The 23,419-nt window shown below is 40.0% G+C and overlaps 1 protein-coding gene across 1 annotated transcript; it reads left to right on the top strand.

Moving 5' to 3' along the window:
• Positions 1-1,733: 1,733 nt before the first annotated feature.
• On the top strand, positions 1,734-22,507 carry sh3bp4a (SH3-domain binding protein 4a). The gene is made up of 5 exons (XM_055164764.1): positions 1,734-1,842; positions 8,746-8,908; positions 9,817-12,143; positions 19,247-19,435; positions 21,816-22,507. Exons 2-5 carry the CDS (start codon positions 8,785-8,787, stop codon positions 22,038-22,040), a joined length of 2,865 nt encoding a protein of 954 aa, XP_055020739.1. The 5' UTR covers positions 1,734-1,842; positions 8,746-8,784; the 3' UTR covers positions 22,041-22,507.
• The last annotated feature ends 912 nt before the right edge of the window (positions 22,508-23,419 follow it).

Below are 23,419 nucleotides of genomic sequence, written 5' to 3'. Positions count from 1 at the left end.
GATTTCTGTAATATATTTGAGTTTCTCTGCAAAAATATTTGAAATTATTGTTATTTTTGGGGTTTATATGACATGAGTTTTCTGATCCGGCCCCTTTGGGATCAAAGTAGTTTGGATACGGCCCCCGGACCAAAATGAGTTTGACACCCCTGGCATAGATTTAATATATTTAAATCTGAGCTCTCAGTTTCTGTGGGAAAGCGTAATTTTTTTCAATAATTTGAGCACATTTTTTGAAACTTGGTTTGGTTCGATCATTTGATTCAAACATGCGTCTGAACAGGGCCACGTGTGGTTGATTATCTGGAACATTTCTCATCAGTTCAAAGTAGTTCCCAAACATACAATACAATACAGACAGATTTAGACAAGAAAGCCAAGCATTTTCAGTCAACATTTAGAGTGTGTAAAGTATGAACCCAGTGTCAGACTCACAGACTGTGTGTTCAAGTTGCACTAAACCACTGAATGTGTGTGATCACAGAAGAACATGCTTCTGACCTGCTCTGGCAAATGAACGAACAAGCACAGAAAAACATGACCACAGTCTGACAGTTTTGGGAGCGTGTCTATATTACCTCAGCCCTATTCTCCCTCATTTCTAATTTTTTTATTTTTATTTTTTTCAAAATTAGGCCCTATATTCCCACATTTCCTTCATCATCAGTTTGCATCAGATTTTGTCCCCATTTGTCCCAGTTTGTTCATCAGTTACACCCAACCTGTTCTCCAGCAGCAGTTGTCTACAGATGCCGATGTCCTGGCGTAAAGGACCCGAGGCTGAAATGACTCTGAATCATCCCTTTAAATGTGGCATAAAAATAAAAATGACTTGATTTTGAGTTTAATTTTGAGAAAAAGTCTTCAAAATAAAAAAAAAAAATCTCAGAAATAAAGAAACTCCACAGTTTGGATGGTAAAACATGTCTTCAGGAGAATTATTGATTAGTTTTGAATGAGAAACTACATTTTTCTGAGATAACATTTTGTTCAGAAAAACAAAAAATGTGTTTAGAATAAGGTGCCCAGACGTCCTTATTTACCCGGGACACTCCCAGTTTTGAGTCTGTGTCTCTTGTCCCAGCAGATTTACACAAAACCAGTGATTTGTCCCAGTTTTATACAAGAAATGTCCCAGGTGTCCCTATTTTGGACCAATCCGATCCCTGACAACAGTAGAGAGGCAGACATTGACATTTGTTTAGGTAAAATACAAAAAAAAAAAAAAAAAAAAAAAAGCTTAAAAATCACCAAAACACAAAGAAAATATGACTATAGTGACTCACGTGTTAGTCATGAATAGTCTCTGCAGAACAGTTTTACGCACTCGTTTCATATTTTTATTATTACCAACCTCCAAAAACCGGGGATGTCCCAGTTTTTTATTTTGAAAATGTGGTCACTCTAGTTTAGGATTGTTTGTGAGTTCTTTTGCAAATGTAATTTTTCGGAAGATAAACGTGCCAAAGCCAAAAAACCCCCCCAAAAAACAGAAAACTATGAAAACAAAAACAGTGTATGCTCCGCCCCTGTGCGTCACGTGACACCTGCACTGCCCGCCCCCCTCTCTTCCCATCAGTCCAGTCCACAGTCTCTGCTCCAGTCCAGTCTCCGACCGCAGTGTGACCGGAGGAGCGCACGGACAGACGTTTTCTGCGCATTTCGTGTCCCGCGGGAATCGTGCCGAACCCGGGCGCAGCGGGTTGGACGCTACGTGTTGATTGAACGTGTATCTTTGGCGTGAGACGCTGAAGTTTGCTGGGAAAAGGGCAGCGGGGGGAGAAGTAGCGGTCCACATCCACGCAGGCTCCCGCGGACAGGGCGACAGCAGCGGGGCAGTGTGTGAGTGTTACCGGGGTTACGCACGATCAACACCGGGGGACGGAGTCAAAGAGGCTCACGCACCACACACACACACACACACACACACACACACACACACACACACACACACACACACACACACGCACACGCACACGCACACACACACACACACACCATGTCAAACATTCTGAGCGCAAGTTTACATCTGTGAACTTTACACTGAAATAGAATTCTGCTCCTGTTGTTTTTGTGTGTCAGTCTAAACCAATGTGTACATTTGACAAAAGTAGGACATGTACAAATGTTATTATTCTACAACTTTGAGCAAAAGGGAATAGAAATCAGTCTGTACTCCAGGCCCACGTGCGTTTAGTGTTTCTTTTAGATTGTTCGATTGGCTCCCGTCCTTTAATTGAACTCTGATCGCGATTTCGATTTTTGTGTCAAACGATCTCCACACTCATATAATCGAGTTGAAACAAGTCCTGGTTCAGTCCTGGTTTAGATCTAGTTTAGTCCTGGTTCAGTCCTGGTTTAGTCCTGGTTCAGTCCTGGTTTAGTCCTGGTTTAGATCTGGTTTAGTCTTGTTTTAATCTAGCTTTAGTCCTAGTTGATACCTAGTTCAGTCCTGGTTCAGTCCTGGTTTAGTTCTAGTTTAGTCCTGGTTTAGTCCAGTTTCAGTCCTAGTTTGGTCCTGGTTCAGTCCTGGTTCAGTCCTGGTTCAGTCCCAGTCGAGTTGAAACAATTAAAACTTAACAAAGTTTATATTGGGATTTTTAAAACTATAAATACATATATTTATTTTATGTTTTAAATATAGAGAACAGCTGGATATATAGTTTATTTTGGACACAACATTTCATGTTCAAAGTTTAATTTATTCTTTTTATGTTTTATACATCGCAAAGCTGCTCTAAGGTTCCTATTTGTAGCTTATATTTACTTTCAATTTGAAAGTTTTGCTTAAATTACCAATAACAAAGTGTTTGTTTGGGTTTTTTTTTTTTTTTTTTTTTTGAGAGAGAGAAATTCTGAATAAATGTGTAACTAAGAAATAATCATTTGAATAATCGTAATTTCAAAATAATCGTGATCATGATTTTTTCCATAATGGAGCAGCTCTACTTACAACTACTTCAAGTAACATTAGTAGTGACATAGTTGATCTAAAGAAGAAATGCAAGCTGTTAACCCATAAACCCTCATTTAGATTTATTTGTACATTATTTTATAAAGTTTTTTGTTCTGAAGGTGCACATGGTTCCACACTGAACAGACTGTTCTATTGGCGGTTTAGTCGACCCTCCTTTGTCCCAGTAAAAATAGCTGTGTTAAACTTTAATGCAGACTTGTGATGTAAAAGTGCATTGTGGTGGGAGATAGAGGTTTTCCGTGTGATCTAGTCTGGAGTGCACCTGTTGGCTGTTGCCGTCCAAATGAATGTACATCACAGAAGCAACCGTGCACTTTTGTCCTTCTACATTATTGATAGACTTTCAGATCAGATCCAAAGATAACTTCATTTTGTTTGGTAAATCTAGGTTATTAACACAAACTTTACTCCACTTAAAGATACGTTTTCTCTCTGTCGGTTGCAATGATCAAGCTTTTTCTTTTTTGCACTTTTTTGATGTTTAGTCAGTCTGTTCTGGTCAGTATTTTACCACTAGATTATTTAGATATTGTGCTCGCTGTTAAAGGTCCACTGGAGGGTTCGCCACCTGCCACATTACAGCTCAGCTCTGTGGAGAGTTCCAACAGAAGCAGTGGACCTTTAAGTCTCTGTGGAAGTGTTTGGCAGTTATGTGCGCTCTCTTGTCACACTCAGGCTTGTGTCTGCTTTTCCCCTGAGCCAATAAGGTCATCTGATTAGCTCAATCCCTCTCGCCCCCTCACAGACAAGTACCACACACTCGTACTGCGCCTGACGTCACTTCACCTCTACACAACCCTCTCCACTTTACAATTGTTCCTGTAACGTCACGTTGTATTGAGAATCCTGTTTTACGCTGTGTTCACAAGCTATTCAAGGTTAAAGATGGTTTAGAGATGGAGACAAATTTTTATTTTCAACACTTTCTGTAACATTTAATCGATTTAACACTGGTGTGAGCAATTCTTTTTTCCATGCGGCCACATGAGAAACAGAAAATGTTGTTGAGGGCAAATTGCTTAACTCAATTCTGCTTAATATTAATTGTATTTCTTTACAAAAAGCAGTAAATAGTAAGGATGTAACAACAACTGAAATATCGTGATATTGTATCGTCAAAGTAAGATCGTGGGTCATCACAATATGTCGAATTATAAGTCTCTTTGCTTAAATGAATAATTATGGTACAACAAAAGCTAAAAAACAGAGGGGACTACATAGACCATGATCCTTTGCTCTGTTTCAGTCCAGTCAACATGAAGAAATAACTGTTAAGAGCACTTTTAAATGTTACTTCTATGGATTATGACAGAACCAAGGGCTTGTGAGGGCATTTTAAAATAAAAAAAAGTATTATTCACAGTTGTCTTCGTTTCCACTAAATATTGCAATAAATACTGTGCAGAAAATATTGTACGGAGAGATTTGGATATCGTTACATCCCTAGAACATATCATTGTTTTGACGAGCTGCTCAGACTGGGAAGAGCTTATGATAAGACTAAGCACAATGACGAAGTGATCCTGCCGAACAAAAAATTAAAAAAAAAACAAACAAACAAACAAACTCTATCATAAAAGCAATGCAGCGTTAGTCTAGGCATGAGGTCAAATGATAAAATATGTTTATTTTGTAATTCCAAATGATCTTAAACAGGCCGGTCAGAGTCGAGCAAAGGGCTGTATGTGGACAATGCCCAGGTCTGGTTTAACAGAAACATGAGTTAAAACAACATTCCACATAAACGTGACTGTTCACTTCACCCAGACAACTCTGTCCACTGGTCATCCATGCATCACACACACACACGCGCACGCACATACACACAGACACACACACACAGCGGCTGCTAAACTAATTAAAGTCAACAAATCTTTTACTCAAGTAACCCCAACATTCATTTAGAAGTGGCTTGAGTTCAGAGGAAGTGGACTAAGTCAGCTGCCAATTCTTGTGCCTAGTGAAGCGTCTACTGAGCTCCCAAAATACAACTGACTAAAGTGCACTGCGGCAAGTTATTCAAAGAATCTTCTTTAAGGTCAGCTCATTGAAGGACTGATGGAATCTCATTCTACAAACTACACAAACTAGAAGATCACATATTTGCAAGTATTTGGTTTCTAATTTTGTAAACTATTAATCTGAATCAGGAAATACACTTTAAAAAAATACGCAAATCCTTAAAAAATGATTAGACACACACCTTTACCGACAAGTTCAGATCATTTTGGCACATTACAAAAATTCAAATGTGCTATGTTTGTCTTGTTTCATCATGAGGTACGGTTATTCCTCTAGATTTTTGCGGGAGAAGAATGAAAAGGTGGAAGCAGCAGTGCTAAACTGTGCTCTTATCAGCTCCATTTATTGTGGATCCCCTGCGGGCGGCTCTGTGGAGAGATAGGGACATTTCACACATGAATCACTTTGGGACGAGAGCAGGGGACACGCAGGGACACGCAGGGACACACGTCAAACTCTCCGCCACTCAACCATTCTTAATGATTTTGTTTACGTTTTCTGAATCTATTCATATTCCTTGTGACAAAAGTGTTTTTTAATCACTAATGTTTTTTAGTTTTTTTTCTGTAATTATTAGGGCTGTGCAAAAACACTGAAATACTGATATATCGTATCGTTTAACGTGATGATACAGTATTGATATCGTGGGCTGCTGTATCGATATATCACCAAGAATATTTTTTGGTTTATTTTACAAGATTATTTTGTTACAGCTACAGTTTTGTTGCTTGTTTAAAGGAAGGAAACTGGTTCACACTGCATAAAGTTATATCTGTTAGTTAAAATGACTTAAATTAAGACTTTATTTGAGTCAATTTTACCAATGGAATAAGTATGTTTTTTTTTTAAATTCAAAGCAACATTCAATTTCTTTTCTTATTTTAAGGGCAAAGAGTTGTTGTTTTTCTTATTTTAACTGTAGCAAGATGTATTTTCATATTTTAAGTACAAAAATCTTATTCTTTCTAAAAAACTTTTTAAATTCAAATCACCTTAAATTGACTAGAATTTATTTTTTGTGGTGCATGCAACACATTTGACATTTTCATTGTTTTGATGATTAAAGTATTTGTGTTTCATATGAACTTTGCACAAGAAGTGGTTTAACAAAAATTTGACATGATGTAGCTTTTATTTTTTATTGAACCGTAGCTAATTGGTTTGAAATATATCGTATTGAATCGAAAGCTCTCTGAATCTAGATATGTATCATGGCCTGTGTATCGTATCAGCAACTTCTTAACGATACCCAGCACTGGTAATTATCTAACCATAACCCTGAGGAACCAGAAGAGGAAAACACAACTCATGAAATGCCAATTCTATAATGGACACCTAACCTTTCACTTTTTTGGCACATTCTTGCTATTTCAGACTGAAATCCTCTCATTTGAGCTGGAAAGACTAAAGCTGTGGGTAAACATGTGTCATCTGAGGTAGCTCTGATAGACAACTGTATCCAGGGATTAGTCAGCTCCAGGCTAATGAAACTTGGAAAACCCTGTTTCCTCAGATCCTTTTCAGAAGGAGGCAGTAATTTATCCAGTCAGACTGAAATGTTCAAAATGCCACACAGAAAAGGTTTGTTATGTTCAGTAGATTGAACCTTGATTTATTGTGGATTCTTCTGGCACCAGCATGCACCAGGTACAAATAAAATCTTCAAATCTTATCGCGTCGGGCTTTATAGGCTTTATAATGCTACAATACCCTTTAGTAGAAGCTGTGTTGGTTGTTTTGTGTGGCTCCCGTGTGGCCTCTTCCTGCTGGACTTATCGGGAGTCTCCTTGGTGACAGATCAAAGCGGAGTGTGGAGCCTGGTATTGATGGGAGCCAGTCCCTGCCTCGGCTTGATAAACGCATTCAGCTGTGCTGTATTGTACTGATACTGAAGAGAACCGCACAGAAATCAAAGACAGGCTTTCACAAAAAATATATCACCAATGAATCAGCACCAGAGTCTTTTCAGCTGTTCCCTCTCGAATGGACCTTAACTGACTTTGCTCTTTTTCTTTTCACATTTACTGACTGTGGCTTCACAACATGTTACATCTTAGAATTGTTTCGCCACATCAGCTATCATGATGTCTATAATCACAAGAAATGAAATATCATTATTACTTAAGCATAGACAGTATATCAGTGCCAATATCTCTAGGTACAATTTTTATTTTCATGTATCATGGATCCAGTCTAGGGTGACCAGATTTTAAAAAACAAAAAGTGGGACATCCCTGATTTGGGTTGGTAGTAGGACTGTAGTAGGACTGTAGTAGGACTGTAGTAGGACTGGGGGTATAATTAAGAAGTTGCTGATATGATACATGTCTCGATACACAGACCATGATACAATACATATCTTGATACAGTGCACTTTTGATTCTATACAATATATTTCAAATTGATTCTATATGGTTCAATAAAAAAATAAAGGCTAAATCAGCAAAGTTAATTTGAAATACAAACATTTTAATCATCAAAACAATGAAAATGTCAAATGTGTCGCATAAACGAGTAGTTTAGTAAAATTTACCAAAAAATACTCTTGGTGATATATCGATACAGCAGCCCACAATATCGATACTGTATCATCACATGTTAACAATATGATATTTTGATATTTTGGCACACCCCTAGTTGTTAGTCATAAAATTGTGAAATAAGAGTGTAATTAAGGAAAAGTGTTCTGTACTTAGCACTAATGTGAGTCAGTATAGTCACATTTTCTTTGTGTTTTGATAATTTTTAAGCAGTTTTTCTGTATTTTACCTAAACAAATGACAAATTTATGTCTCTCTTTGCTGTTGGAAAGGATCAGATTGGTCAAAAATCTGGACACCTGGGACATTTCTTGTATAAAACTGGGACAAATCAGTGTTTTTTATAAATCTGCTGGAACAGGGGACACAGGCTCAAAACTTGGGACTGTCTTGGGTAAACAGGGACGTCTGGTCGTCTAGTCCAGTACTGAAAAAGGTTTTGTGAAATTTATGGGCCATAGCAGCAAGACAAAAGTCGTATTGGCCAAAAAAATACATAATTTGGGCAATATATTTGGGTCAGTAAGTCTAATCACAATTTAAATTTGCTGTATACAGTATAATGCCACTCTTGTCCAACAGGAAGTACTTGAGGTTCAAACACGGCCGCTGGTCTGATTCAAGCTAATTAGACTTAGCCTCATCATGAAACACTAGATAAAACCGTGCATATAAATCATTCTCCAGTACATTCATCTCTTGGAGGACAGCTCTAACACAGATAATGAGTGAAGCTTTTACCCAGCCACCCTGAGCGCTCTTGGGCCTTTAATGTGCAAATGTAGCACCACTCTCCCCTCATTTTGGACTAATAATACATCTACGGAGGGCTAAGGAAGAGTTTGCTCTGCACTACATTTCGAATCAGATTAAAGCCTCTGCTGACACTATATTTTCAATGGCAAATTCAGCCTCGACTCACAATAAAAGTAGCTGGTACAGTAATTTTTATATCTGGCAGCATTAAAAGTAATAAGTACTAAGAATATGATGGATTGAAGCTGCAAAGGTCATCCTATTTCATTTTTGCATTCTTTATCTTTTCTTTTCTCAGGTTAACACAGCATTTCTTAGCTGTGAAGGTTTCTGCTAGATGCCCTTTCCTTGTGATGTACATGTCATTGGTTTAGGTGCAAATAAATGGGAGGATAAACAAAAATCACCTTAAGACTATGATTAAACATTTTCTTGCTTTTTTCTATCTAGATTGGCCAGCTGCAAAACTCCGCTGGTGCATCCGGAGACATGGCTGCCAATCGGATCATCAGAGCGACCAACAACAGCCACGTCCTGCCACGCTGCAAGTCTGAAGGGACCCTCACCGACGTGAATGAAGGGGTCAGCAGCGCCAGCCTCAACAATGTCAAAGGTGTGCTCATGACTTTACATGTAGTCCTCTGTTAACTATGAGAGAGTTTTGCCCCAGTTCCACGGATCTCCAAGCACAACAGAGAGTTTATTTTAAAATAGTTTGAATCTTGGCTAAATTGGGCATATTGATTGAGCCCTGAGTGGAGAGTGCACTCACCAAGCCAATATAGCGTATAAACAGTCTGAAGGCCGCAACACTACAGGAGAATTTGACCGATTTTGGCTGTGATTTGCTTCTTTGAGTTTAGGGAGACATAAACTGACTTGATGTCTTAGTGTGTGATTTTGAAGCCTCTGCGCTCCTCGTGTGTGTGGTGTCACTGTGACTCTGAGCTGCTCTGTCAGATCATAATCACCAAACATCAGCAACGCAAAAATTATAATTAGACTTTATTCCTCACCTCTCGTAACGTGGTAAATTTAAAGTGCAGCTTCTCATCCACATTATCCATAGAATTTGTGACACATTTTTCACAAAACCTGGTGATTAATCCAGTTTGAGGCATTGTTTAATAGTAAAAAGATGAGAGTAGTTCCTCACTTGTGTCAGTTTATATCCACACAGTGCACGGACCGAGGTGAAGCTGCAGTGAGTCTACATCCTGTGGCCATTATCTCCAATCTTTTATGCTTTAAAAATCATGTGTCTGAAGTATTGCATCACATTTTACAGCTGACACGATCACACTCACAACTTTATATCCTGTGGTCCGTAGACAGATCACTCTACAGTCTTTGAGATTGGAGATTTTAAGTCTCATAAGATTCTCCTCATGTCTGTGGTGTGCGGCCTTTAGACATTCTCATAGACAACTGGTATTTAATTTACCAGAGCAATAATGTATTTATTTATTTAGTAAAACATTGAGCTGCTAAATGAAGAGCTCTGTGTCCTGTCTTTTTCAGTGCCTTCTCCAAGTGCCTTAAGGCTTGACACTTCTTCGACCCTGGGAGCTGTACAGGAAGTAGTTGCCATAAAGGATTACTGCCCCAGCAGCTTCACCACACTAAAGTTCTCCAAAGGCGACCGACTGTATGTGCTGGACACTTCAGGTGGAGAGTGGTGGTACGCCCACAACAACACAGAAATGGGCTACATCCCAGCAACCTATGTACAGCCCGTTCACTTTCGAAGTTCAACCCTCAGTGACAGTGGCATGATCGATGGTTTTGGAGAAGACAATGACGAAGGTTTGAAGGAGTTTGGTGAATGGACCAATGGTGTAACTCTGAAACCTGCAGCCATTTGCAGTCCTTTCTCCATAAATCCCTTCAAAAGCCAAATGGATCAACGTGGCAAAGGTAATAGGAACTCTACTGATCTTATTTTATTTGAGAACCCTCCATCGAGCATTTCTAGCTTTAACACCTGCACAGTTCCAAATGGATTTAACCACAGTCACTACACCAGCACACCTGTCACAAGTCCAACCCAAGACATCTCATCCGATTTCAACAGAAATAACCCTTTTTTGCGGAGTAAGCGATCCCACAGTCTTTCAGAACTTTCCGTCTTGCAGGCACACTCCAATCCATCTCTACCATCTTCCGGATTCTTCACTGGTCTCAAAGCACCTTTACCAGAACAGTTTCAGAGTCGGGAGGACTTCAGGACTGCTTGGTTGAATCACAGAAAATTAGCCAGGTCTTGCCATGACCTTGATTCTTTGGGTCAAAGTCCTGGTTGGGGTCAAACACAACCTGTAGAAACCAATATTGTGTGCAGGCTTGATAGTAATGGTGGGGTCGTTCAACTTCCAGACACCAATATCAGTGTCCACATTCCGGAAGGTCACATAAGTTTGGGAGACTACCAGCAGATTTCAATGAAGGCCTTGCTAGATCCACCCTTGGAGCTGAATGGTGACCACTGCTCCACTGTCAGTCCTGTTGTAGAGCTTAAGCTCAGCAATATGGAGATCAAGTCATTTATCACCCTGGAAATTAAAGTATCAGTTTCCATTAAAAACAGCAGCAATCATGAAGCAAGGGTGGTTTGTGTCAGGAGCGACTGCAAGGAAGGACCTTATACTCCGATCCCCAACGCTTACATCTACAATGATACCGTCCAAGTCCAACTAGACAGTTTAGAACCTTGCATATATGTGGCAGTGGTGGTCCGATCAGTAAATATTAGACCAAATTCAACTGTCTGGGACCATGTACAAAGGAAAGTAACTCTAGGATTGTATGGACCTAAACACATCCATCCAACTTTTAGGATAGTAGTAGCGATGTTCGGACATGACTGTACACCTAAAAATTTGCTAGTGAATGAGGTTGGTCGCCAGGCATGCTCAGCGCCACCTGTCTCTCTGCAGCTATGGGGTAAACATCAGTTTGTTCTTGGGTACCCTCAAGACCTTAAGGTTGGACTGTACTCCAACATGTCCAACTACCAAGTGAAGTCAGCAGAGGGGGCTGGTGTCATCCAAGGATTCCAGGTGAAACTTGGAAAAGTTAACCGGCTTCTCTACAGGATCTCCGCTCTAGATCCCAGCAGTATTTTTGATTTTACCCTAAGAGTCCAGGTCAAGGATACATTGGATTGTATTCTAACCCAGTTTTGTGTCCAAACCCCGCAACCACCACCTACGACTGCGTCAAGGAACACAGCTGCTAGGAGATTCTTGAAGAAAAAAGAGGTGGATAAAATTGTCCTTTCACCTCTCGCAGTCACATCCAAGTTCCCCAAATTCCAAGATCGCTGTATTACCAATTTGAAATTCGGCAAATTAATTAAGACTGTTGTCAGGCAGCACAAGAGCACCTACTTATTGGAATACAAAAAGGGAGACATTGTTGCATTGCTTAGTGAGGAGAAAATCAAACTAAGAGGACATATGCGGACGAAGGAGTGGTACATCGGATATTATCAAGGAAAGATTGGGCTTGTTCACGCAAAGAATGTACTAGTTCTTGGAAAAGTGAAGCCTATTCACTGGACTGGGCCAGATCTAACCACCACACTTTTACTAGAGCAGATCCTGAAGCCTTGCAAGTTCCTTACCTACATATACGCTTCAGTGAGGACGGTTTTGATGGAGAATGTGGCCAATTGGAAGGCCTTTGCGGATGCACTAGGATATGGGAACCTACCGCTACATTATTTTTGTCGGGCTGAGTTGGACAGTGAGCCAGAGAAGGTGGCGTCTGTCCTAGAGAAGCTGAAGGAGGAGTGTACCAACATGGACAGCAAGGAGAGGAAGTCCTTCCAGAGAGAGCTTATGATGGTGAGTCAAACAATGCAACTTGATGGCAATAGAATTAAATATTTGTTGCTTTTAGTCAGGAACTAGAACCGAAAAAAACTAATTTGAAAAGTAACACACTGCTGCACAAGGTTGTTACAAGGACAGATGTTGGTTTGGCGAAATTGCTATAATATGTGGTGACCTCTGCTGCTCTTAGACTCCTCTTCAATCAATACAGAAATACACTGAAACTGCATTCGCTTGGGTTTAGCCTTGGCTGGCTCACAGTATGAACAGCACCACAGGAGTGTTGTGTAGAGAAAAAGTAGAGGCATACTGCAATAACACAATAAAAGCTGAAAGGCCCCATGCAGCCATCTTTCCATTAGACACCTCTGAAAACACCGATCTTTATGAGTTATTTCTAAATCCTGGTAGAGCTGCAGACAGACAGTCATTTTCTTGTTGAGACAGCTCATCCCTGGACCTGTGGGGAGCAAAGGCCGTCCTCTGCTAAATGAAAGAATTAGTCTTTTCTGAGTATACTTAAGATGCATAGTCTGGTGTGGTTTATAAAGCCGCTGCGTGTTGTTACAGAGCACAATAAGTGACCCAGGCATTACCAAAAGTAAGAGGAACAATTATGTAATCGTTTTTAAACTCTATATCCAGGGCAGGTTTAATCCAAACACAGCATCATTAGGAGACAAGGCAGGCATTATTCTCCCTTTTTTATACCCTCTCTGTAGCCCTCTCTCTTGGAAGAAATATCTGCAGTAATCTTCAAGTGCCTTTAAAGACAATCTGCTTATTGTGAACATGTTTACACAAGAAGCAGTTTTGCAGGAATTAAACTTTTTTCAGACCAAGTTACAAACAAACAAACAAACACAAGAATGTGAAACATTTTAATAAAAAAGTTTATTTATGAGTGGCTATTGATAAAATATTGCTTACATGTGTTAATAATAAACATATCATGAGAGAACAGGAGTTTAGAAAATAGTACAGTGACATTCATATTCAGTGGCAAGTTGATGAGCCAGTCCAGAGTGATTTTGATAAGAGGGCCTGTTGGAGTGGCTTTCCCATGTGAAAGGTGAGCAGCCCGGGGAGGCTGGGCTGGACGCCCGCAGGCACATGACACCGCCCTGCTGGAGGTTCTAAAGCTGAGGCTCAGGTTACCAGTGTGGACACATGAGAGCTATGAGAGCTTCAGAGAAGAGGGAGGGCAGGGGCTCGCGCAGGGGGGCTTCAATAATACATCCACCAACACAGGAGGGGAGAGGGCAGAACAGCGAGGGGACGGATATTTGAGCGCTGCAGTATTAGTACAAAAGGAAATACACGTTGTATTTTGGGCATTTGTAGCATTTATAAAGAGAGTGTAGAATGACAGAGAGCTGGGAGGGAGAGGGAGGCACGGAGCAAAACTTTATTGTTGATTTTCACCACTTTAATCAGAAATTCAAGGACAGAATGTGAAAGACATTAATATTTCAGAAATAGTTTTTAGTTTTTTTTTACAGACTAATAGCAGATTGGCAATTTGAATCCATCTACAGGACATACTGATGTAGGGATGCACCGATACTGAAACTGGTATCGGGGTCTTGGCCCGATACTTCCTTAATATACTTGTACTTAACATTTGTTAAAGCACTTGAATCAAACATTTGAAGACATAGCACAGAGATACGTACGCCGAGTTCACCACAGCAGCACCACCCATCAACAGACAACTTTAACAAAGTTTTCAAGAAGACTCGAGCAACAAAAATAACTGAGGCACTTACCCACTACACTGAGCTGGACGAGTCACTTTCAGTCATTGAAGATATTGTGTTTGAGCGTCTTGTAGATGTTCTAGAGCCCAGACACGAGCTGCCCAGACGTCATTTCATCACAGATGTGATGTTGCCTAAAGTGTTCGATGCTGAAAACTCACGTTAGGTCAGTGGTTCATGACATCGAGTCAATAAGCTTCATGACGGAGTATCAGCGTCTGCCCAATCTCCCTTTTAAGTTTGACAGCCCAGTAGAGGATGAGGCGTTTACTCGTCACCACGTTATTCTCCACATGAAGCATCAGAGAGTTAAAATAAAATCTGCATTTCCATTTATTGCCATTGAATGTTCATGGGGGTGGGGCTTAAAGTATCGGTACTCAGTATCGGCAAGTACAAAAATGATAATGTATGTGGTATCGGTGCATTCTTATACTGATGTTGTGTCCTTGGGCAATACATTTGAACTTGTGTGAATGTGTGGACTTGATGAAATTGGCCTTTGACGCGGCCACATTTTGCGACGCAGTTATAACAGAGTGATATCACAAGATTTTACCAGTTATGTCAAAGCACAATGAACGTTATGAAGCTCATTATTTGTGTTGTACGTGTGAGAGAAGTGTGTAGTGTATATGTGTGTAGTGTTGTGAGTGTATAAGTGTGTAGTGCTGTGTGTATAAGTGTGTTGTGTTGTGTGTATAAGTGTGTAGTGTTGTGTGTATAAGTGTGTAGTGTTGTGTGTATAAGTGTGTGTGTTATTGTGTTGTGTAGTGTTGTGTGTATAAGTTTGTAAGTGTTGTGTGTATAAGTGTGTAGTGTTGTGTGTATAAGTGTGTAGTGTTATGTGTATAAGTGTAGTGTTGTGTGTATAAGTTTGTAAGTGTTGTGTGTATAAGTGTGTTGTGTTGTGTGTATAAGTGTGTAGTGTTGTGTGTATAAGTGTGTAGTGTTGTGTGTATAAGTGTAGTGTTGTGTGTATAAGTTTGTAAGTGTTGTGTGTATAAGTGTGTAGTGTTGTGTGTGTATAAGTGTGTAGTGTTGTGTGTATAAGTGTGTAGTGTTGTGTGTATAAGTGTGTAGTGTTGTGTGTATAAGTGTGTAGTGTGTGTGTATAAGTGTAGTGTTGTGTGTATAGTGTGTGTGTGTATAAGCGTGTAGTGTGTGTGTATGTGTGTGTGTGTATAGTGTAGTGTTGTGTGTATAAGTGTAGTGTTGTGTGTATAAGTGTGTAGTGTTGTGTGTATAAGTGTAGTGTTGTGTGTATAAGTGTGTGTGTGTGTGTATAAGTGTGTAGTGTTGTGTGTATAAGTGTGTAGTGTTGTGTGTATAAGTGTGTAGTGTTGTGTGTATAAGTGTGTAGTGTTGTGTGTATAAGTGTGTAGTGTTGTGTGTGTAAAGTGTGTAGTGTTGTGTGTATAAGTGTGTAGTGTTGTGTGTATAAGTGTGTAGTGTTGTGTGTATAAGTGTGTAGTGTTGTGTGTATAAGTGTGTAGTGTTGTGTGTATAAGTGTGTAGTGTTGTGTGTGTGTGTATAAGTGTAGTGTTGTGTGTATAAGTGTGTGTATAAGTGTTGTGTGTGTATAAGTGTTGTAGTGTTGTGTGTATAAGTGTGTAGTGTTGTGTGTATAAGTGTTGTGTATGTGTGTGTATAAGTGTGTAGTGTTGTGTGTATAAGTTTGTAAGTGTGTGTGTATAAGTGTGTAGTGTTGTGTGTATAAGTGTGTAGTGTTGTGTGTATAAGTGTGTAGTGTTGTGTGTATAAGTGTGTAGTGTTGTGTGTATAAGTGTGTTGTGTTGTGTGTACAAGTGTGTTGTGTTGTGTGTACAAGTGTGTAGTGTTGTGTGTATAAGTGTAGTGTTGTGTGTATAAGTGTGTAGTGTTGTGTGTATAAGTTTGTAGTGTTGTGTGTATAAGTGTGTAGTGTTGTGTGTATAAATTTGTAGTGTTGTGTGTATAAGTTTGTAGTGTTGTGTGTATAAGTTTGTAGTGTTGTGTGTATAAGTTTGTAGTGTTGTGTGTATAAATTTGTAGTGTTGTGTGTATAAGTGTGTAGTGTTGTGTGTGTTGTGCAGTGGCATCAGCTGTGTGTCCAGAGTGTCTGTCTCCTGTTGTTCTATTTGAATAGAGGCTTGTGAGTGTGACAGCCCCTCACTCAACTGTCAGCTCCGTCTGCACACTGCACCTACAACACTACACACTTATACACACAACACTACACACATACACACAACACTACACACTTATACACACAACACTACACACACATACACACAACACTACACTTACACACAACACTACACACTTATACACACAACACTACACACATACACACACAACACTACACACTTATACACACAACACTACACACTAATACACACAACACACACACACTTATACACACAACACTTACACACAACACACACACAACACTACACACTTATACACACAACACTACACACATACACACACAACACTACACACTTATACACACAACACTACACACACATACACACACAACACTACACACACTTATACACACAACACTACACACACTTATACACACAACACTACACACACACACACACAACACTACACACTTATACACACAACACTACACACACACACACTACACACACACACACTACACACTATACACCACAACACTACACACTTACACACAAACAACACACTATACACACAACACTACACACTTATACACACAACACTACACACATACACACACAACACTACACACTTATACACACAACACTACACACATACACACACAACACTACACACTTATACACACAACACTACACACATACACACACAACACTACACACTTATACACACAACACTACACACTTATACACACAACACTACACACATACACACACAACACTACACACTTATACACACACAACACTACACACATACACACACAACACTACACACTTATACACACAACACTACACACATACACACACAACACTACACACTTATACACACAACACTACACACATTACACACACAACACACTACACACTTACACACAACACATACACACATACACACACAACACTACACACTTATACACACAACACTACACACACACATACACACACAACACTACACACTTATACACACAACACTACACACATACACACACAACACTACACACTTATACACACAACACTACACTACACACACACACAACACATACACACACACACACACTACACACATACACACACACTACACACACACACACAACACTACACACTTATTCACACAACACTGCACACATACACACACAACACTACACACTTATACACACAACACTACACACATACACACACAACACTACACACTTATACACACAACACTACACACTTATACACACAACACTACACACTTATATACACACAACACTACACACTTATATACACACAACACTACACGCTTATACACACCCCCTACCCCCACCCCCGCTCAACAACAACTACAACACACACTGCACACTCTCTCACACAGTCACAGTTACATCACTGCACTCCTCTAGCCTGTCGTCTTGAGCGTTGAGTTAATATAAATGTAAGGTCCAGCAGCCTTTTTTTTTTTCTTTTGTATTGTTCATTTATGTCTGATTTGTTGTAATTCAGTAGAATACAGTCAAGTAGAAGCCGTGACCTTTACTCTAAACTTAAAGCACGGGTGCAGCTGAGCTCTATAGTTAAGTGACCTGTTGTGTGACCCCTGACCCCGGCGGAGCTCAGAGTGTGTCTGTAAAAGAAAGTAACAAGTGTCACCGCACAGACCACAGACGTCATGTACAGGAGACGAACCGGTTTGATGGAGATAATAATAATAAGAACTTTCATTTCACAATAAAGAATGTATTGTAATTAGTGTTGTAGTACTCAAGAGCAGTCTTGGTCCAGAGACCGGCCTCAAGACCGCTTTATTATGGTCTTGGTCTCGTCTCGGACTTGAGCGCATTTGGACTCAGTCTTGTCTCGGACTCGAGGTCTGACACTTGACAGGTGAGATCATATTTCTCGTTTCGTCTCGTCTCGTTTAGTGCTGTCTCAACCACAACATTAATTATAATCTTCACTTATAGTCAAGATGAAAAATACAATCTAGTTCAAATATCAGAATGTTTAGTGCAGGGTTAAGATAAGATGTGCTTTTGCCTAACAACCAAAGTCAGTGCTTCTAATCTTTCCTCCATGAGCAAGCTGTTGTTGTGTCCATGGGCAAAACATCACTGCTCACAAGGAGAAGATCAACCTAGCTAGTTCCAACAAGAAGGGAATTTGGTGTAAAAACTGTTTTTTGACAACCTGATAATAAAATAAAATTTTGTCACATCATTTTCAAACTTGTGAACAACAGAAGCAGCTGTGAGTGTTGTTTTCATCGAGCCTGTCCTGGTCGCCTGTGTAAAAGACTCATCAATGACCATAGGAGCGAGAAATGAAATAAACATGAGGGATCGTAATGGAGCAGGTGGTGTCAGCCTCCTTCCAGGAACACAATTCACCTGTTATGTAAAACACGACAGCTGCTCTAAACTGTGGACGGGACTGTGTATGTGGAATTCTTTAGTAGCATATTAGCTTGACTGACCAGACGTCCCTGTTTACCCAGGGTAGTCCCAGTTTTGAGCCCCATGTCCCCAGATTTATACAAAAGCACTTTTACCTGTACCAGGTGATTTGATCTAAACCAGAACTAAACTAAAACTAAACCAGGACTAAACAATGAATGAACCAGGACTACATCAGGTCTGAACCAGGACTAAACTAAGACTAAACCAGGACTAAACTAAAACTAAACCAGGACTAAACTAAGACTAAACCAGGACTAAACTAAAACTAAACCAGGACTAAACTAAGACTAAACCAGGACTAAACCAGGACTAAACAAAGACTAAACCAGGACTAAACTAGGACTAAACCAGGACTACATCAGGTCTAAACCAGGACTAAACTAAGACTAAACTAGGACTACATCAGGTCTAAACCAGGACTACAATAGAACTATCACAATTTTTGACCAATCCGATCCCTGCCAACAATCAAGAAGAGCAAAAGTCTGTGTTTGTGAACGACCATAAAGCAAAAAAAAAAAAAAAAAAGCAGTGACAGAACTCTGTCAGATCGTGACCAAACATCCCAATCTGGGTGTGTCCCAGTTTTGAATTTGAAAATCTGGTCACTCTAATATTGGCTAGAAATAAGAGCTTTGTGTGCATTGTTGCATGAGTTAATATAAAATCTAAAATGTTCTAATTTAGTCTGTGTGTTTTTGTGTCTAATACGATTCATGAATTGTTTGTTATTTAGGCCTTGTTGAAGATGGACTGCCAGGGCCTGGTTGCCAGATTGGTGTTAGACTTTGTGTTGTTGACTGCTGCGGTGGAGGTGGCGTGCCGCTGGAGAGAGCTCGCTGACAAACTGGCCCGAGTGTCCAGGCAGCAGATGGACGCGTACGAGGCTCCGCACCGGGACAAGAACGGACAACTGGACAGTGAGGTGGGACTGGAGCACATTTTCAACACTCATTTAAACAGATTAGCTGTAGTTGCTACAATGTTTTGAAATCTGAAGCTTAGAGTATCTTTAATTAGTTTGGGTGTATAGGCTCTAGTCACGCTTATATCACAAACCAGGAAGAAACGTGATGACAACTTCCGGCGCGCTCTGTTCATGATAGTACCGTATTTTCCGACTATAACTCACGCCACCCAAAAAATGTGTAATGAAGAAGAAAAAAACATATATAAGTCACACCAGACTAAGTCACACTTTTTTGGGAAAATTATTTTATAAAATCAGAGAACAGACATTTCATCTTAAAAGTCAAGTTGTAGTAATTACAATAGAAGAGAGAACAACAGACTGTTAAAATCCGTGTATCATTCGTTCATTTGTGTTTCAATATAAAACCAAAAATAAGAAAACGAAAAAACAACAGTTTTCTTCGTTATTTGTCTCCAAAACCAAAATGAAAAAACGGATAACGATTAGTTTTTTCAGTTTTAGATTTTGTGTTTAAATGAAGAATGGAAAAAACGGATAACGGCCGTTTCCCGTTTACGTGACTTCCGTGACTGCGATGCCGGACTTTTGCACCGCATACGGACTGAATCAGGACGGATCCAGGTCCGAGACCAGACCGAGACCAGAGCGGGACTGAGACCGGGACCAGACCGGGACCAGAGCGGGACCAGGGTGGACTCCGAGCTTTGACTCTGAGCCTCCACGGGGTCCGAGCCTCAGCTTCGAGCTCCGGCCCTGCCGTGGGCTCTGAGCCTCCGGTCTGGTCCTGGTCTGGTCCTGGTCTTGTCTCGGTCTCAGGCCCACTCTGGTCCTGGTCTGGTCCTAGTCTCAGTAGCGCTTTGGTCCCGGTCTGGTCCCGGACCAGGTCCATTTGAACCAAAAGCTCTTATTTCGATTCATTTTCATTGGTGTGAATCCGTCAGTCGGAGGCTTTGCACCACCTCGGAACCAGCCGCGGTTCTTGAGCGCGGAGGACCAGAGCAGCTCTGTCCCGGTCTCAGTCCCGCTCTGGCCGTTATCCGTTTTTTCCATTCTTCATTTAAACACAAAATCGAAAACTGAAAAAAACGAATCGTTGTCCGTTTTATCATTTTGGTTTTGGAGACTGTTGTTTTTTCGTTTTCTTATTTTTGGTTTTATATTGAAAAACGAATGAACGAATGATACACGGATTTGTTAACGTCACATATTTCACAGTTCTTCAGATAAACTATAACATAAACAACAGAACAGAACAAGTTTAACCAAACTCTCCATCTCACTCCAAATCACTAAATCCATTCAATTCTTCATCCTCGGTGTCACTTCTGAACAACTCGGCCTCGACCTCCGGAGGTAAACAGAGCACCGCTTCCTCTTCTGTGTAGCTGTCGTCAGTTCCAGTTAGAATTATTTGGGTCTTTCTGAATCCCGACAGGATGGTTTCAGTGTCACTGAAGTCCAGACTTTGTCCATCCAGTGACTTCAGGAAAGTTTCATGGTGCATCCTCCCGGTGTCACAAGTTTCTCTCTCACTCAAACTTTCTTTTTGCTGCTCGATTTCTATTTTCAGCTGCAGATTTCATGACTTGGAGTTTGTAATCTGCATATGAATTTTCTTTTTGTGTTCAGTCTTCTCAGTCCTCTTTATAAGTTTGTTTAAATGTGAAATTCTTCAGTGGTGCAGAAGTAATGGTGCGATCGACCTACATGCGACAGACAGAACAGAGGCTCTTTCTGCAGGAGACATGTGCAGTAGAGTGAAGTGACAGTGGTGCAGGAGGAACAGGAGCAGCAGATACTCACACACAAGACTAGAAACTCTCACAGCTTCACTCTCAACATTTTCACACTGAAGAATAAGGCGCAAGAAACACCCAAACCATGAAAAAAGAGTGATTTATAGTCTGAAAAATATGGTCAATCTGACAAAATTTAGGAAAAATTAGAAAAAGTCCCAGTTTTTCTCCATGTCATTGTAGAGTTCCGTTATGTTCGGCTCATCAACAATTCCAAGCAGACCTCAGTTTTCATCATTTCCCCACTGACACACAACTCCGAGTGCACTGGTACATGTGATTAGAAAAGATGAGGTGACAAATTCTAGATGATTCCAAACAGAACATACGTCTGCAGTCTTCATTTGGAATTTGGAACAGAAGTTGTCATCACATGTTTCCAAAAATCTTCCTGGTTTGTGACGTCAGCGTGAATAGAGCCTATTGTACAAATGTCAAGCAAAATGATTTACCAGTGGAATTTGAAAATGTGATCGACCTAGATTCAAATTTTAAAATAGTCAAGAAACTTTGAGCATGCTGAAATAATGTGATTTGATCCAACAGGAGAATAATATTAGTGTTTGTGTCCTTAGTCCATGTGGAAGCCGGCGTACGACTTCCTGCTGACGTGGGCAGCTCAAATCGGGGACAGTTACAGGGACGTGATACAAGAGCTCCACACGGGCCTGGACCGCATGAGGAACCCCATCACCCGCAAATGGAGACACCTGACCGGGACGCTCATACTGGTCAACTGTCTGGACACGCTTCGGAGCAGCGCATTCTGCCCCAGCGGGTACGGGGACTACGCCATTTAAAGAGCAACTGGACTTTTTATCTTCAAAAGAAAAATGGAATTTGATCATGTCTAAGTAGTGGCAACGTTCAACCACACCAGCATGGCACTGTTCTACCCTGTTTACCCCATTTCCCTTTAACACCACAGTATTGTAGGAGGTTGTGTTGTGACATTTATATACAATATTAAGTCCACCTGCCAATGGAAAAGTGAAATACTGCTATTTATTCTACACAACTGCACAACAGCAATTGTGATACATAAATTAAAAGTATTCTTAGTCATCATTGCTCAGTGCCTTGTCATTTCTTACCATTATATCAAACCTTTAACAACACTGTACTAATCGTGATATTAAAATAAATCAAATGGAGTATTATCAGTATTGCATATTGTAAGAATATGATGCACTAAAGTTTCCTATAGGTGCTGAAATGTATTTATATTGGACATTTGGAATAATATTACCCAATTCAAGACAGTAAACCTCGCACTGTATTACCAAAAAATGTTGAATTTTTATTTTTATTTTGGATAGCTTAAAAGATATTTGTGTATTTATGACATAGCATTTTTAATAAATCTATACCTGACATTGTTTTATTGTTTTATTGTTTTACTGTTTAGTTTTTTATTAATAAATAAAGCTGCTCGCATTAATGTTCCACTGGTACAAGGAACAGTTCTAATGCTTGATGTGGGTTCATCTAATAAAGACAAATCTGATCAAACTGAGTCTGAGGATATATTTAGATTATTAAGGACAGTGTTGGGGAGTAAGAGATTACATGTACCGGAGTTATGTAATCAGAGTACAAATTATGAGTAACTGTATTCAGTTACAGTTACTGTTTCAGTGAGTGGTAATTGGATTACAGTTACTTTGTTGAAATAAATGGATTACACTGTGGTATTTTCCTGTTTTCACATTTTAGGCTATATCCCACCTTTTTTTCTTTTTTTCAGTAATTCCACTCATTGCTGGAAACTGAACCAGGTCTAAACTAGATCTAAACCAGGTCTAAACCAGGACTAAAACAGGATTTAACAGGACTAAATCATGCTGCTTGGACGTGTCTCCTCGTCTTCTATCAATATTTTTTATACAGTTGAGTAAAGTCTGGGCTTTTTATTTTCTTTTATCAGATAAAACATCTTACATTATATCGTAGTCTTTGCTTCTCTACAGCAAATCAAGTAATCCAAAGTATTCAGATTACGTTACTCACTTTAAGTAATTTATTGGGTTACGTTACAAACTACATTTTGAGCTATGTAATCTGTAGGGGATTACATTTCAAAAGTAATCTTCCCAACACTGACTGAGGATCTGCTTGCATGTGTAAGAAATAGCCCTTTTGTTCTACTAAGTTTGAGTGCAGCGCCCTCTGGTGGTGG

This window comes from Boleophthalmus pectinirostris, unplaced genomic scaffold, assembly GCF_026225935.1.
Source record: "Boleophthalmus pectinirostris isolate CB_2022bp ecotype Guang Dong unplaced genomic scaffold, ASM2622593v1 HiC_scaffold_11, whole genome shotgun sequence".
Lineage (NCBI taxonomy): Eukaryota > Metazoa > Chordata > Actinopteri > Gobiiformes > Gobiidae > Boleophthalmus > Boleophthalmus pectinirostris.
This window is presented reverse-complemented; position numbering and strand designations above follow the sequence as displayed.

What these genes read in the sequence shown, in the direction of transcription:
- sh3bp4a (XM_055164764.1), top strand. Translation starts at nt 8,785, where the DNA reads ATGGCTGCCAATCGGATCATCAGAGCGACCAACAACAGCCACGTCCTG. An exon ending in TCCAGAGAGAGCTTATGATG is followed by an intron (nt 12,144 to 19,246) that starts GTGAGTCAAACA and finishes TTTGTTATTTAG; the next exon opens with GCCTTGTTGAAGATGGACTG. An exon ending in ACGGACAACTGGACAGTGAG is followed by an intron (nt 19,436 to 21,815) that starts GTGGGACTGGAG and finishes TTGTGTCCTTAG; the next exon opens with TCCATGTGGAAGCCGGCGTA.